General features: G+C 41.1%; 1 protein-coding gene across 4 annotated transcripts in view; it reads right to left on the bottom strand.

Moving 5' to 3' along the window:
* The window catches only part of ccser2b (coiled-coil serine-rich protein 2b), a 113,272-nt gene that overhangs the window by 43,605 nt on the left and 55,970 nt on the right, over positions 1-13,697 (bottom strand). For all 4 annotated transcript variants that reach the window (XM_020453500.2, XM_020453501.2, XM_031799420.1 and 1 more), the window contains exon 4: positions 3,420-3,522. In XM_020453500.2, coding sequence (XP_020309089.1) covers positions 3,420-3,522 — 103 coding nt within the window. The remainder of the gene's footprint in view (positions 1-3,419; positions 3,523-13,697) is intronic.

Genomic DNA, 13,697 nt, shown 5'->3' with positions numbered 1-13,697 from the left:
GAGAGATATGTTATGTACAACCTACCTGAACGCAGGTGGTCACTGTGTGCACAGGTAAGATCAGGGATATTGACCCTGTGTACTGAAACAGGTGGTCACTGTGTGCACAGGTAAGATCAGGGATATTGACCCTGTGTACTGAAACAGGTGGTCACTGTGTGCACAGGTAAGATCAGGGATATTGACCCTGTGTACTGAAACAGGTGGGAACTGTGGTGAAATGGAAGAGGGGAGACTTTGTAATTACTGTGACCTCGAAGAGGCAGAGAGTAAAAATCACTTTATCCTTTATTGCTTCTTACTACGATACACGCTTGTCTCTATTCCAGAAAGCCCACCAGGTATTATGTGGCTGAGCGACAAGGAAAAATGTTTGTTCGTCAATTGTATGTTCCGGTTTGCCAATTCTTTTGATAAAGCCTGGAATAAAATAAAAAACGACCACCTCTAATTAAATGTATTATTTCGTTCTAGGCATAGGCCTATACCAAAATGCACATATAGTGCCTTGCAAAAGTATTCAGACCCCTTGGATTTCTGCACATTTTATTGTGCTACAAAGTGGGAATAAAATTGATTGAAATATACAGAAAATCCTAGAGGGAAACCTGCTTCAGTCTGCTTTACACCAGACACTGGGAGAAGAATTCACCTTTCAGCAGGTATGCTGAGCGATTAACTGAAATGTCAGTTATTTTTCGTTTTTGAAACAACCAATTGACCAAAGTTGGTTCAATTATTTGAATTCCATTTTTACGGGGGATTTTTCTATGAGCTCAAAGTGCACATTGCACTGCAGTTTCTCTAGAGATCAATCAGATCAAGCCCGAACTGTGCAATAAAGTAGGGAGTTGTAGCTTCTAACAGGCCTGAAAATATTTCCGGTCTGTGTTTCTTTTTCGCCTGCTACATACGGTATTAGAGATAGAGGAATGTGTGATCAAGGGACAGAGAGCAGTTGCTTCTCAAGGTACCTCTATCTGAAAATGCATGATCTAAGTGATCAATAGTTGGTATTCAGCAGTCATACAAGTATGCCTTATTCACTTTGAAGATCTGCTAAAATAGTGATTTTGTCAGACAGCATAGGCAGCAGCTCTATAGAGATGAGATGACTTGGAATGAAATAATAAAGTCTTCAAATAAAACAAATGTAATATACACAACAAATGAAATATTTTATTAAAGTAAAGTAATGTGAATAAATGATTGTTAATAAGTGATAAGCAGTAATGAGCAGTCACAATACCATCATGGCACTTTTATTCTGTGTTACAGCATTCAACCCTCATAATGCATAGGTCATTTAAACATTTTGTTTAAATGATCGAAACAAAAATCTAAAACCGTGAAAAAAATGTATAATCGAAAAGAAACCGAACTGACCTCAAAAAGCACTAATTGCTCACCATTATCAGCAGGACAATAACCTACAACACAAGGCCAAATCTACACTGGAGTTGCTTACCAAGACAGTGAATGTTCCTGAGTAGCCAAGTTACAGTTTTGTCTTAAATCTGCTTGAAAATCAGTGGCAAGACTCAAATTGCTGTTTAGCCATGATCCCCAAGAACTATAAAAATAATAATGGGCTAATATTGCACAATTCAGTGACTTACCCAAGAAGACTCATAGCTGTAATTGCTGCCAAAAGTGTTTTTAACATGTATAAGCTCAAGGAGGATAATGCTTATTTCATTTCTATTTTTCATTTTAAATCTTCCACAAAACTTTTGACCCCCAAAAAATTACATCTATTTGAATCCAACTTTGTAACAATAACATTTGAAGAAATCCAAGGGGTATGAATACTTTTGCAAGGCACTGTACGTATAGATTGCCTGCCCCCCCCCCCCCTTTGTTTTTACACTGCTGCTACTCACTGTTTATTATCTATGCATAGCCACTTTACACATTACCTAGACTAACCTGTACCCCCACACATTAACTCAGTACTGGTACCCCCTGTATATAGCCTTGTTATTGTTATTTTATTGTGTTACTTTTTGATGATTCTTTCTTGAACTGCACTGTTGGTTAAGGGCTTGTAAGTAAGCATTTCACTGTAAGATCTACACCTGTTGTATTCGGAGCATTTGACAAATACAATTCAATTTTATTGGGCCGTCTTTCACACTAATTCTTTCTTGGCTTTCAAAACCTGTCAACCCCCCTTTTTTTTGTTTAATGTGCCAAGGGATGGCTCGCCAACTGAAGGGATGGCTCGCCAACTGACAATTCGACACGCACAAAAAAAAAAGAAATGTAATAAGAATTCTCACACACACACACACCCACACACACTAAAGGAATGATGCTACTTTATATTTCTCAGTTCCTCCCCATACTCAAAGTCCTAAAGTACATACTATATAACCAGTGTGTTCAGAAGAAATAAGCATATAAACCAATCTGATGTCTGAGACTCAGCTTGTCTCTGAGGGGTTTCTCTCTCTCTCTCTCACACACACACACGCACGCACAACTCTACAAACAACAGAACTTAAAGTAAAGCTTTACGGAAATGATCGGATTTAATCTTTTAACACCACAGAATTCTCTCAGCTTCCCAGGCTAAGTGGGATGAAAACAAGGCAAAATAGAGATGAAAAAATAAGATCTGCGGGAGAGAACAAGTCAATCCTCCCACACTCGACATGCTGCTACCAGAGACAAAGAGAGAGACGAGATAGACAGTACTAAGCAAGGCAACTATGAACTCATCCCTCTCTGCATTGCTTAAGCCTCTGTTGTGTCTGGGTTCCCTGAAGACACGCATTCTTCTTTCACCCACGATTACGGTTCAAAACGAGACGGCTATGGCACACAAACAGATCTTCAAATAAATAACCTGAGGAAGAGCGTGAATTGGTTGCTTTGAAAACTACACCGTCCTAGTCTGTCTGTGTGAACTCACTGGCAGGCAGGAGGCTGGAGATGACTGAAGAGCCTTGATCGGGCGGCTACAAGGGGAAGACTGAAAGTGCTGTTGATGTTTGGGGGTTTTCCTGTCACGGGAGTGTACAGTACAAAATAGAAAACTAAGGCCTTCTCTTACCTGTACGGGTTTCATGCCTATAAGGAATCCTGCTATAGGACTCCTCTCCCTTTTACAGGGGTGATGACCACCTCACTCCAACTATGTCAGTCAAACAGGAAGGAGGGCAGATTGGGAGGCTTGACATGGCCTTATGCAAATATTAATGCCATGCAACACATGACGCTTAGACTGTGAGGTGCATTCCTGTGTAGTCTGACAGCACAGCACTCTCCTTGTTCAGTCCCCTTTTCCTTGTTCAGTCCCCTGGTAGAACTAAGTTGCCCGTTGGCACAGATCTAGGGTCAGCTTACCCTCCACCTAACCTAACCTTGATCAAAAACGGTGCTGACATCAGTGTCTAGAGACAAACCACACTCACCACTGTGCAAGGAGCCATGCGCAGGGAGGTCATCGTCCAGCATGAGGTCATCGTCATCCAGGTCACACCCAGACTCCAGGTTGTCCAGGTTGTTGAGTATATCCTAGGGATGGAGACAGAGCGAGAGAGAGAGAGATTATTCAGTATGAGGCATCAGGTTTTTTCTTTTCTTACAATAACAGAAGAGAAACCATATGAAAGTGACGTTCATCTCCTTCAAAAGGGAAAGATGTAATTGAAGAACGAGATAGAAAGACCGAATTCCATGGTAATTTATTATATAAAAAAAATAACTGCTCTCTTGTTCAATAATGTATGGGCTAAAACTACTTCCATTAGAGTGAGACAGTTTTCTTCTGATAGCGCCAATCTATGCCATTCTTTTTTATACATTAAAACGGCAAGTCAAAGCCAATGTACAAGTTTAAATCAATATGTTCAAATCTTTAGCAACAAAAGGTAAACAAAAATGTGAAAATAAATTGCTTGGGACTTTTTTCAAATTAATGACCCTCAAGAAATAGGTTGAAAATGGTTACTTATTTACCAAAAAACTAGGATACAGGAATATATCTGTCAGAGTGAGAAAATTCTATCGAAGAGAAGCACATTTTAGACAAACGGTGGGATGGAAGAACTTCAAGCGGGAGCGAGAGAGAAACAACAACCAATCCTTGGCCATGAGAGAATCGCTCTGTCTCCGTAGTCCATAAACAGTGAGGTTATCTTCTGGCCCATTTTCTTTTTGCTCTGGCCCCCTGCCTTCTCTTAGGGCTTAGTCACAGCACATCGCTCCTGGGAAATGACATTTCCCCATGGCAGACGCCCATCCATCCATAGCAAGACATTACAGCCTTATCTTCTGCTAGAAAAAAACAACAACACAGGAGCTCCGAGGAGAGATCAATGGCAAAGGTTTAAGTTAGCTACAGTTTTAGGGATCTCGGATCCCATAAGCAGCCCTATCGCTGGCGGCTGGCTCACTTCTCATCAGAGCTATAGACAGACACTCAACCTCTATGTGGAACTGCCTGGTACTTGAAGCATCTCACTGATACAGCTCTTAACCCTTTGACACGTACGAACACACAAACACATTCTACAGTGGTCCCTGCAGCGATACGCTCAAACGGGTGTGATTAGAACACTTATTTAGAATGTCCAGTTACGATTGACACAACAGTCAGCGTTTGAGCTGGCCACAGAAATATTTAGCACAAACACAGTTTATACTATGTTATGTCCACAATGTGAGCAGTTTATTTTTGGGTGCAATGTCCAGACATTGACAGAAGTAGCGAGAGCGTAACACAATTCTCAAACTGGAAAATGTAGGCTACATTATTCATAACGCTGAGGAAAGAGTAACCTAACACAAGCGCTCATATTTAACTAGCTCTAGGCTGACAGAAACCATAATAAGAAATAGGTAATAGTAATGACTATTTACAATTCCTCATATAATGAGTGACCTCACCAGTGATGGAAATAATTGAGTAAAACACAAAAATCGAAATAATTCGACAATGGGTAGTTTGTGTGTGCCGCCATGTTTGTTTTTTCGCATCAACCAAAGATAAGAGGTTACAAGATGAGTTGGGTCTGTTTGCAGTATGCAGGTTGAAGGGGGTGTCATCGTCTACCATCATTCGCTTCTGGAAGTTTACACGAAAGATGCGTGAACCATCAATTCACCTAGTTTTATAATAACAACGTTGGTCTGACAGACGTTCACGTGACAACCAGAATGCATAGTATGATGCCAACAAACATGGCGCCACACATGGCTGGGCATTAGCTTAGCATAAACTCATCATAATCAGTACAACCTTTAAAAAAGTACTTGAAAACATGTGAATGAAACAGCACAAGTAATTTTTCCAACAATTGTTTACAGACAGATTATTTCACTTAATCACAATTCCAGTGGGTCTGAAGTTGCCATACACCAAGTTGACTGTGTCTTAAAACAGCTTGGAAAATTCCAGAAAATTATTTCATGGCTTTAAAAACTTTGATAGGCTAATTGTCATCATTTGAGTCAATTGGAGGTGTACCTGTGGATGTATTTCAAGGCCTACCTTCAAACTCAGTGCCTCTTCGCTAGACATCATGGGAAAATCAAAAGAAATCAGCCAAGACCTCAGAAAAAAAAAACTGTAGACCTTCACAAGTATGGTTCATCCTTGGGAGCAATTTCCAAATGCCTGAAGGTACCACATTCATCTGTACAAGCAATAGTACGCAAGTATAAACACCATGGGACCATGCAGCCGTCATTCCGCTCAGGAAGGAGACGCGTTCTGTCTCCTAGAGATGAACGTTCTTTGGTGAAAAAGTGAAAATCAATCCCAGAACAACAGCAAAGGACCTTGTGAAGATGCTGGAGGAAACAGGTACAGAAGTATCTATATCCACAGTAAAACAAGTCCTATATTGACATAACCTGAAAGGCCACTCGGCAAGGAAAAACCCACTGCTCCAAAACCCCCATAAAAAAAGCCAGACTACGGTTTGCAACTGTACATGGGGACAAAGATCATACTTTGGAGAAATGTCCTCTGGTCTGATTAAACAAAAATAGAACTCTTTGGCTATATGTTTGGAGGAAAAAGGGGGAGGATTGCAAGCCGAAGAACACCATCCCAACCGTGGCAGCATCATGTTGTGGGGGTGATTTGCTGCAGAAGGGACTGGTGCACTTCCCAAAATAGATAGCATCGTGAGGAAGGGAAATTATGTGGATATATTGAAGCAACATCTCAAGACATCAAGTCAGGAAGTTAAAGCTTGGTCGCAAATGGGTCTTCCAAATGGACAATGACCCCAAGCATACTTCCAAAGTTGTGGCAAAATGGCTTAAGTACAACAAAGTCAAGGTATTGGAGTGGCCATCACAAAGCCCTGACCTCAATCCCATATAAAACGTGTGGGCAGAACTGAAAAGGCGTGTGCGAGCAAGGAGGCTTACAAACCTGACTCAGTTACACCATCTCTGTCAAGAGGAATGGGCCAAAATTTACCCAACTTATTGTGGGAAACTTGTGGAAGGCTACACAAAATGTTTGACCCAAGTTAAACAATTTAAAGGCAATTCTACATTTAAACAATTTAAAGGCAAATACTAATTGAGTGTATGTAAACTTCTGACCCACAGGGAATGTGATGAAAGAAATAAAAAGCTGAAATAAATAATTCTCTCTACTATTATTCTGACATTTCACATTCTTAAAATAAAGTGGTGAGCCAGAATTTGTACTAGGATTAAGTGTCAGGAGTTGTGAAAAACTGAGTTTAAATGTATTCGGCTAAGGTGTATGTAAACTTCCGACTTCAACTGTACATACATACATACATACATACATACATACATACATACGGTGTGCTACAGTAAAAACAACATGATATACAGAAACTTTAAATGATAACGTAATAAGCCACTTACTTTGATTGGAACGCACACGTCCAATGTTATTATTAGTAGTGAAGGCAATGCGGGAGCCACCCGGAAAATCTGCCAGGGAGGAAAAATGTTGTGCTTGTCCTGCTCAGTAATGTCTCAAACGTAAACGATCTGTAACAGGGAAATTGGCTACTTCTATGTAAATTAATGAGGCGGTGGAAAACACCTCAATTCAATCTGCTGTTAGAAAATACAATTTAGAAATTGACAAGTTGAAACACAGCCTATAGATAATTAGCAGGCATGCCTTGGTTTGAGGGCAGCGTGGGTTAACTGTCCTGCTGCGGGACAATCACATTTGGGAACAGTGAATGCATTCTGGCATCACACGCATAAAACAAAAACTCACGCTGGGGTAACAGAGACATTTGGTTAAAGGCTAAAGTAACTCACAACATACAGTATTGTGAGGCTGTCTCTGACAAAAAAAATCTTTGGTCGACCGAGAGCCTGCTCTTTCAACCAATTGATTGGTCAACATTTTTAAAATGTATATATGTGTGTTTATATATAATGTTTATATATAATTAGACACACAAATGACTAGAGGGCGAACGACCGCAATTGACTTGATTGTGCAGGGCCGGGATCATTTATTTTAAAAATACAGCCAGTGACAGTCTGACTAGCACCCGTTGTTTCTCTCTCCTCCCTGCTGCTGTGACCACCACAAAACATCAACAGTGTTTATTGCCCTGTCCGTGTTGTTGAAGCTGCAATAAGTTGACTCAAGTTAGCCAAAAAGCACCTGGATGATATTCAAGACTCTTGGAAATGTTCTATTGACAGATGAGTGAAAAGTATAACTTTTTGGATGACATGGGTCCCATTATGCCTGGCAAAAACCAAACACTGCATTCCACAGAAAGAACCTTATCAGAGAATTCTGTATCAGAGAACTCTACAGGGGAATGTCAGGCCAGCCATCTGTGATCTAAAGCACAGCTGGGTCATGCAGCAAGACAATTATCATAAACACACAATCAAGTCTACATAAATATGGTTAAAAGGCAACAATTTGAAGTTTTGGAATGGCCAAGTCAAAGTCCAGGGCTAATCCCAATTGTGCTCCCAACTTTGTGAAAATGTCCCTGTGCACAAAGCGAGGTTCATACAGAAAGGCTTTGTCAAGATCGTTGTGGAAGAACTTGACTGACCTGCACAGAGACCTGACCTCAACCCCATCGAACACCTTTGGGATGAACTGGAACACTGATTGCGATCCAGGCCTAATTGCCCAACATCAGTGCCCAACCTCAGTAATGCTCATGGCTGGATGGAAGCAAATCCCTGCAGCAATGTTACAACATCTGCCCAGAAGAGTGTAGGCTGTTATAGCAGCAAATGGGGTGACCAACTCCATATTAATGCCCATGATTTTGGAATGAGATGTTCGAAGAGCACGTGTCCACATACTTTTGGTCATGTAGTGAATGCTACGACTTAAAATGCGTATGTTATGTTATATGTTATGAATTTGCAAAATGCACAATGTTACGAATTTGAAAAACCTACTATATATATATATATATATATATATATATATATGTTACGAATTTGCAAAACATATGATACGTTACCAATTCTAGCTATGTGGCTAACGTTAGCTAGCTTGCTAACGTTAGCCAGGTTAGGGGTTAATTTTAGGAGTTAGGTTAACTTTTTAAGGCTAGGGGGCAGTATTCGGAAGTTTGGATGACTGAGGTGCCCAAAGTAAACTGCCTGTTACTCAGGCCCAGAAGCTAGGATATGCATATGCATGGTAGTATTGGATAGAATATACTCTAAAGTTTCTAAAACTGTTAAAATAATGTTTGTGAGTATAACAGTATAGCAGGCAAAACCCCAATGACAATTTCTCCTTCCAGAAATTCTTTTTTTGAGATCATTGGACTTTCCAATGCTTTTCTATGGGAAAGCCTAGTTATTAGGACCCAGATTGCAGTTCCTATGGCTTCCACTAGCTGTTAACGGTCTTTAGAAATTGTTCGTATTTTATTGTATTCGTATTTTTTCTAAGTGTCACTCAGAAGGACTCTAGTCTTTTGGTGCGCGTGAATGAGTACGCGCTCCTCGTTGTTTTTCTCCGGTATTGAAAACAGTTTATTCCGTCTGAAATTGTATCGATTATTTACATATTAGGGTACATGAGGTTGGATTAGAAACGTTGTTTGAAATGTTTGGACCAAGTTTACAGGTAACTATTTGCATTCATTATAGGCATGTTGGGCGAGTTGGAACAGGTGTATTTCTGAATCAAACGCGCCAAATAAAACTAACATTTTTGGGATATAAAGGACTTTATTGAACAAAACGACCATTCATTGTGTAACTGGGACCTTGGGATTGCAAAAAGATGAAGATCTTCAAAGGTAAGTTGCTAATAAGCTAAAATGCTAAAGTTGTCCATGATGAGATTCAAACTCTCAACCTTTGGGCTGCTAGACGTTCGTGTTATATGCCCACCCATTCACCCTACTTTTGTCTTATGTAACCACACCAAACATAAAATATATTAATTTGAGTATCCCGGATTTGTGTGTAAATGTAATTGGCGAATAAATGTCATTGTGATTCTGATCTCTCAAAGTAACTAATTCACACCATAAAGTGCTGCACTTGAACTCTTTTGGGATAGGGAGCAGCATTTTCACTTTTGGATGAATAGCGTTCCCAGCATGAACTGCCTCCTACTCTGTTCCAGATGCTAATATATGCATATTATTATTAGTATTGGATAGAAAACACTCTGAAGTTTCTAAAACTGTTTGAATGATGTCTGTGAGTATAACAGAACTCATATGGCAGGCGAAAACCTGCGAAAAATCCAACCAGGAAGTGGGATATCTGAAGTTTGAAAAACTACTACGCTTGACCTACCGAATACACAGTGGGATATGGATAAAGTTGCACTTCCTACGGCTTCCACTAGATGTCAACCGTCTTTAGAAACTTGAATGAGGGTTCTACTATAAAGGAGGGGCTCATGAGACCTGTTTGAGTCAGTGGTCTGGCAGAGTGTCTCAGGCTCGTGAAGCGCGCTCCCGACAGTTACCTCTCGTTCCAGTACTTTTCTTTAGACATAGGAATTCTCCGGTAGGAAGCTAATTGATGTTTTATGTTTAAAAACATCCTAAAGATTGATTCCATACATTGTTTGACTTGTTTCTACAACCTGTAACGGAACTTTTCGCGTTTTTGTCTGGACGAAGTGCGCCTCATGAAGATGGATTACTGGGCTGAACACGCTAACAACAAGTGGCTATTTGGACATAAATGATGGACTTGATGGAACAAATCAGTCATTTATTGTCAAACTGGGATTCCTGAGAGTGCCTTCTGATGAAGATCATCAATGGTAAGTGAATATTTGTGGTGTTATTTCTAACTTCTGTTGACTCCAAAATGGCGGATATTTCTCTGGCTGGATTGGGCTCTGAGCGCCGTTCTCAGATTATGCTTTTTCCGTAAAGTTTAAAAAAAATCTGACACAGCAGTTGCATTAAATAGTTTAATCACACAATACAGACATATTTAGCAGATGTTATTGCTGGTGTAGAGAAATGCTTGTGTTTCTAGCTCACAACAGTGCAGCAATATCTAACAATTCACAACAATACACACAACTCTAAAAGTAAAACAATGGAATTAAGAAATATATCAATATTAGGACGAGCAATGTCGGAGTGGCATTGACTAAAAAACAGTAGAATAGAATACAGTATATACATATGAAATTAGTCAAGCAGTATGTAAACATTATTCAAGTGATGAGATACAGCTCGGCATTCAACACCATAGTACCCTCCAAGCTCGTCATCAAGCTCGAGACCCTGGGTCTCGACCCCGCCCTGTGCAACTGGGTACTGGACTTCCTGACGGGCCGCCCCCAGGTGGTGAGGGTAGGCAACAACATCTCCACCCCTCTGATCCTCAACACTGGGGCCCCACAAGGGTGCGTTCTGAGCCCTCTCCTGTACTCCCTGTTTACCCACGACTGCGTAGCCACGCACGCCTCCAACTCAATCATCAAGTTTGCGGACGACACAACAGTGGTAGGCTTGATTACCAACAACGACGAGACGGCCTACAGGGAGGAGGTGAGGGCCCTCGGAGTGTGGTGTCAGGAAAATAACCTCACACTCAACGTCAACAAAACTAAGGAGATGATTGTGGACTTCAGGAAACAGCAGAGGGAACACCCCCCTATCCACATCGATGGAACAGTAGTGGAGAGGGTAGCAAGTTCCTTGGCATACACATCACAGACAAACTGAATTGGTCCACTCACACAGACAGCATCGTGAAGAAGGCGCAGCAGCGCCTCTTCAACCTCAGGAGGCTGAAGAAATTCGGCTTGTCACCAAAAGCACTCACAAACTTCTACAGATGCACAATCGAGAGCATCCTGGCGGGGTGTATCACCGCCTGGTATGGCAACTGCACCGCCCTCAACCGTAAGGCTCTCCAGAGGGTAGTGAGGTCTGCACAACGCATCACCGGGGGCAAACTACCTGCCCTCCAGGACACCTACACCACCCGATGCTACAGGAAGGCCATAAAGATCATCAAGGACATCAACCACCCGAGCCACTGCCTGTTCACCCCGCTGTCATCCAGAAGGCGAGGTCAGTACAGGTGCATCAAAGCTGGGACCGAGAGACTGAAAAACAGCTTCTATCTCAAGGCCATCAGACTGTTAAACAGCCACCACTAACATTGAGTGGCTACTGCCAACACACTGTCAATGACCACTGACTCAACTCTAGCCACTTTAATAATGGGAATTGATGGGAAATTATGTAAATATATCACTAGCCACTTTAAACAATGCTACCTTATATAATGTTATTTACCCTACATTATTCATCTCATATGCATATGTATATACTGTACTCTATATCATCGACTGCATCCTTATGTAATACATGTATCACTAGCCACTTTAACTATGCCACTTTGTTTACATACTCATCTCATATGTTATACTGTACTCGATATCATCTACTGTATCTTGCCTATGCTGCTTTGTACCATCACTCATTCATATATCCTTATGTACATATTCCTTATCCCCCTACACTGTGTATAAGACAGTAGTTTTTTTGGAATTGTTAGTTAGATTACTTGTTCGTTATTACTGCATTGTCGGAACTAGAAGCACAAGCATTTCGCTACACTCGCATTAACATCCCTTTAAGATCTCCCACTTGTACTAGGGTTATGCATATTTGCATACCGTCATACCGTTTCTGTACCATACCGGGGTATATAGTATTACCGGAAGTGCACAAGATGAACGCCATTGCCTCAAAATAAAGAAAATGTAATATTATCTATTTATTTAGCACAAAACAATTTAGGCAACAAGGACTGTTGGTATGTCTAAACACCCCAGTCAGTATACAGTACATACTGTATATCACCCATGCCTAGCTTGTACCCCTGAAACCGATCTAGAAACAAATCTCGAAAGGCCCTCCCGCCAGCAGAGGCTTTCATTGAACTCCATTTCACCCAATTCCGGTCTTTGGAGAATTCTGGTCCTTTGAGCCGGATGGCCAGGTTGGCCTACACTATGAGATGTGTGTTCTTTGTTCTGGATCCGGTACACTTTATCTGTCCTTCCTCAATTGATGCAAGACAGCTTGGCTGGCATACTGAGTATCTTTATACCACTTCTACTAGGCCCAATCCCCCTCCCCATGATTTCATTAGAGCATCCTATTCAAAAGAAGTCCACAACCTGGTTTAGAGAGTAGCCTTGTTATTTCCTCTTCAATGGCTTGTGTGTGTGTGTGTGTGTGTGTGTGTGTATCTTTTTTAGAGTGTACAACTTTCTGTCTATGTGTTTTGGCCTTTTTGCAAACATTCATTTCATATTGCAGGGTTAATTTTTATTCTCACAATGGAGTGGCTTCTCCAACCGGCGGGCAAAGTACAATGGCAGAGCAGAGTTCCACAAATGCAATCTGTGAAGACCTTGTTAACAAGGCCTTTTCTTTCATACAGCTGCACATTTATGAGAACGCTGCTCAACGGGCAGATATGAGCTTGATTATTTCCTCCACCCAGATTTCTAACTTTTCTATTGAATCGATAAGTAGATGGAATTTAACCAATACTATGCTGGCCTAAAGACTCGGCCATGGCCATATCAGTATGAATACCGTAATAGAGTATTCTATCCGTCAGCGGATAACACATCTCAACACCTGACCCAACTGTCATGACGTTGCCCTCTTTAGGTACAGCCAGCCCCATCCCCCCTCTCCCTGACTCCCCCTTGCCTCCTTCAACTAGGCTGCTGTAGTCAGAGAGAGGTCGTAAATTCCTAAGGAGAAGACCCTGCCTCATGGCCACACAGTATAGAGAGAGAGAGTTAAGTTTCATAGAGAACAAAGGAATTTCTTCCACCTCACAGAACTTGAGGTCTGAACAAATTTCATGTTCGGAGAAGGTATAAAAGATGGGTGAAGAATCCAGCTACGAACTGGTCCGTTTGTTACAACTTGGGGAAGCTCATGGGAGACGGTGTGGGCACATTACCATAACGCTATTTATATAATAGCCTCAGATATGAGGTTTACATCTAATTGTTGTATAAGATGAATGAGTGAGTATGATACTGCTTGTAAAATTGTGTAATGTGATTTTGGACTGTTTAATGAAGGAAACTCCAATTCCCTTTTGAGTTTAACTAAATCAGAGGACCGCCCAGGAGCCCAGTTAGGGTCAGGCATCCTGGGACAGCCCCTTTTCTGCAATTCCGAATAAAACCCAACTTTGAGAAATTCTCAAGTAGACCATGTTTT

This window comes from Oncorhynchus kisutch, linkage group LG20 (genome assembly GCF_002021735.2).
Source record: "Oncorhynchus kisutch isolate 150728-3 linkage group LG20, Okis_V2, whole genome shotgun sequence".
Taxonomy (NCBI): Eukaryota; Metazoa; Chordata; class Actinopteri; order Salmoniformes; family Salmonidae; genus Oncorhynchus; species Oncorhynchus kisutch.
This window is presented reverse-complemented; position numbering and strand designations above follow the sequence as displayed.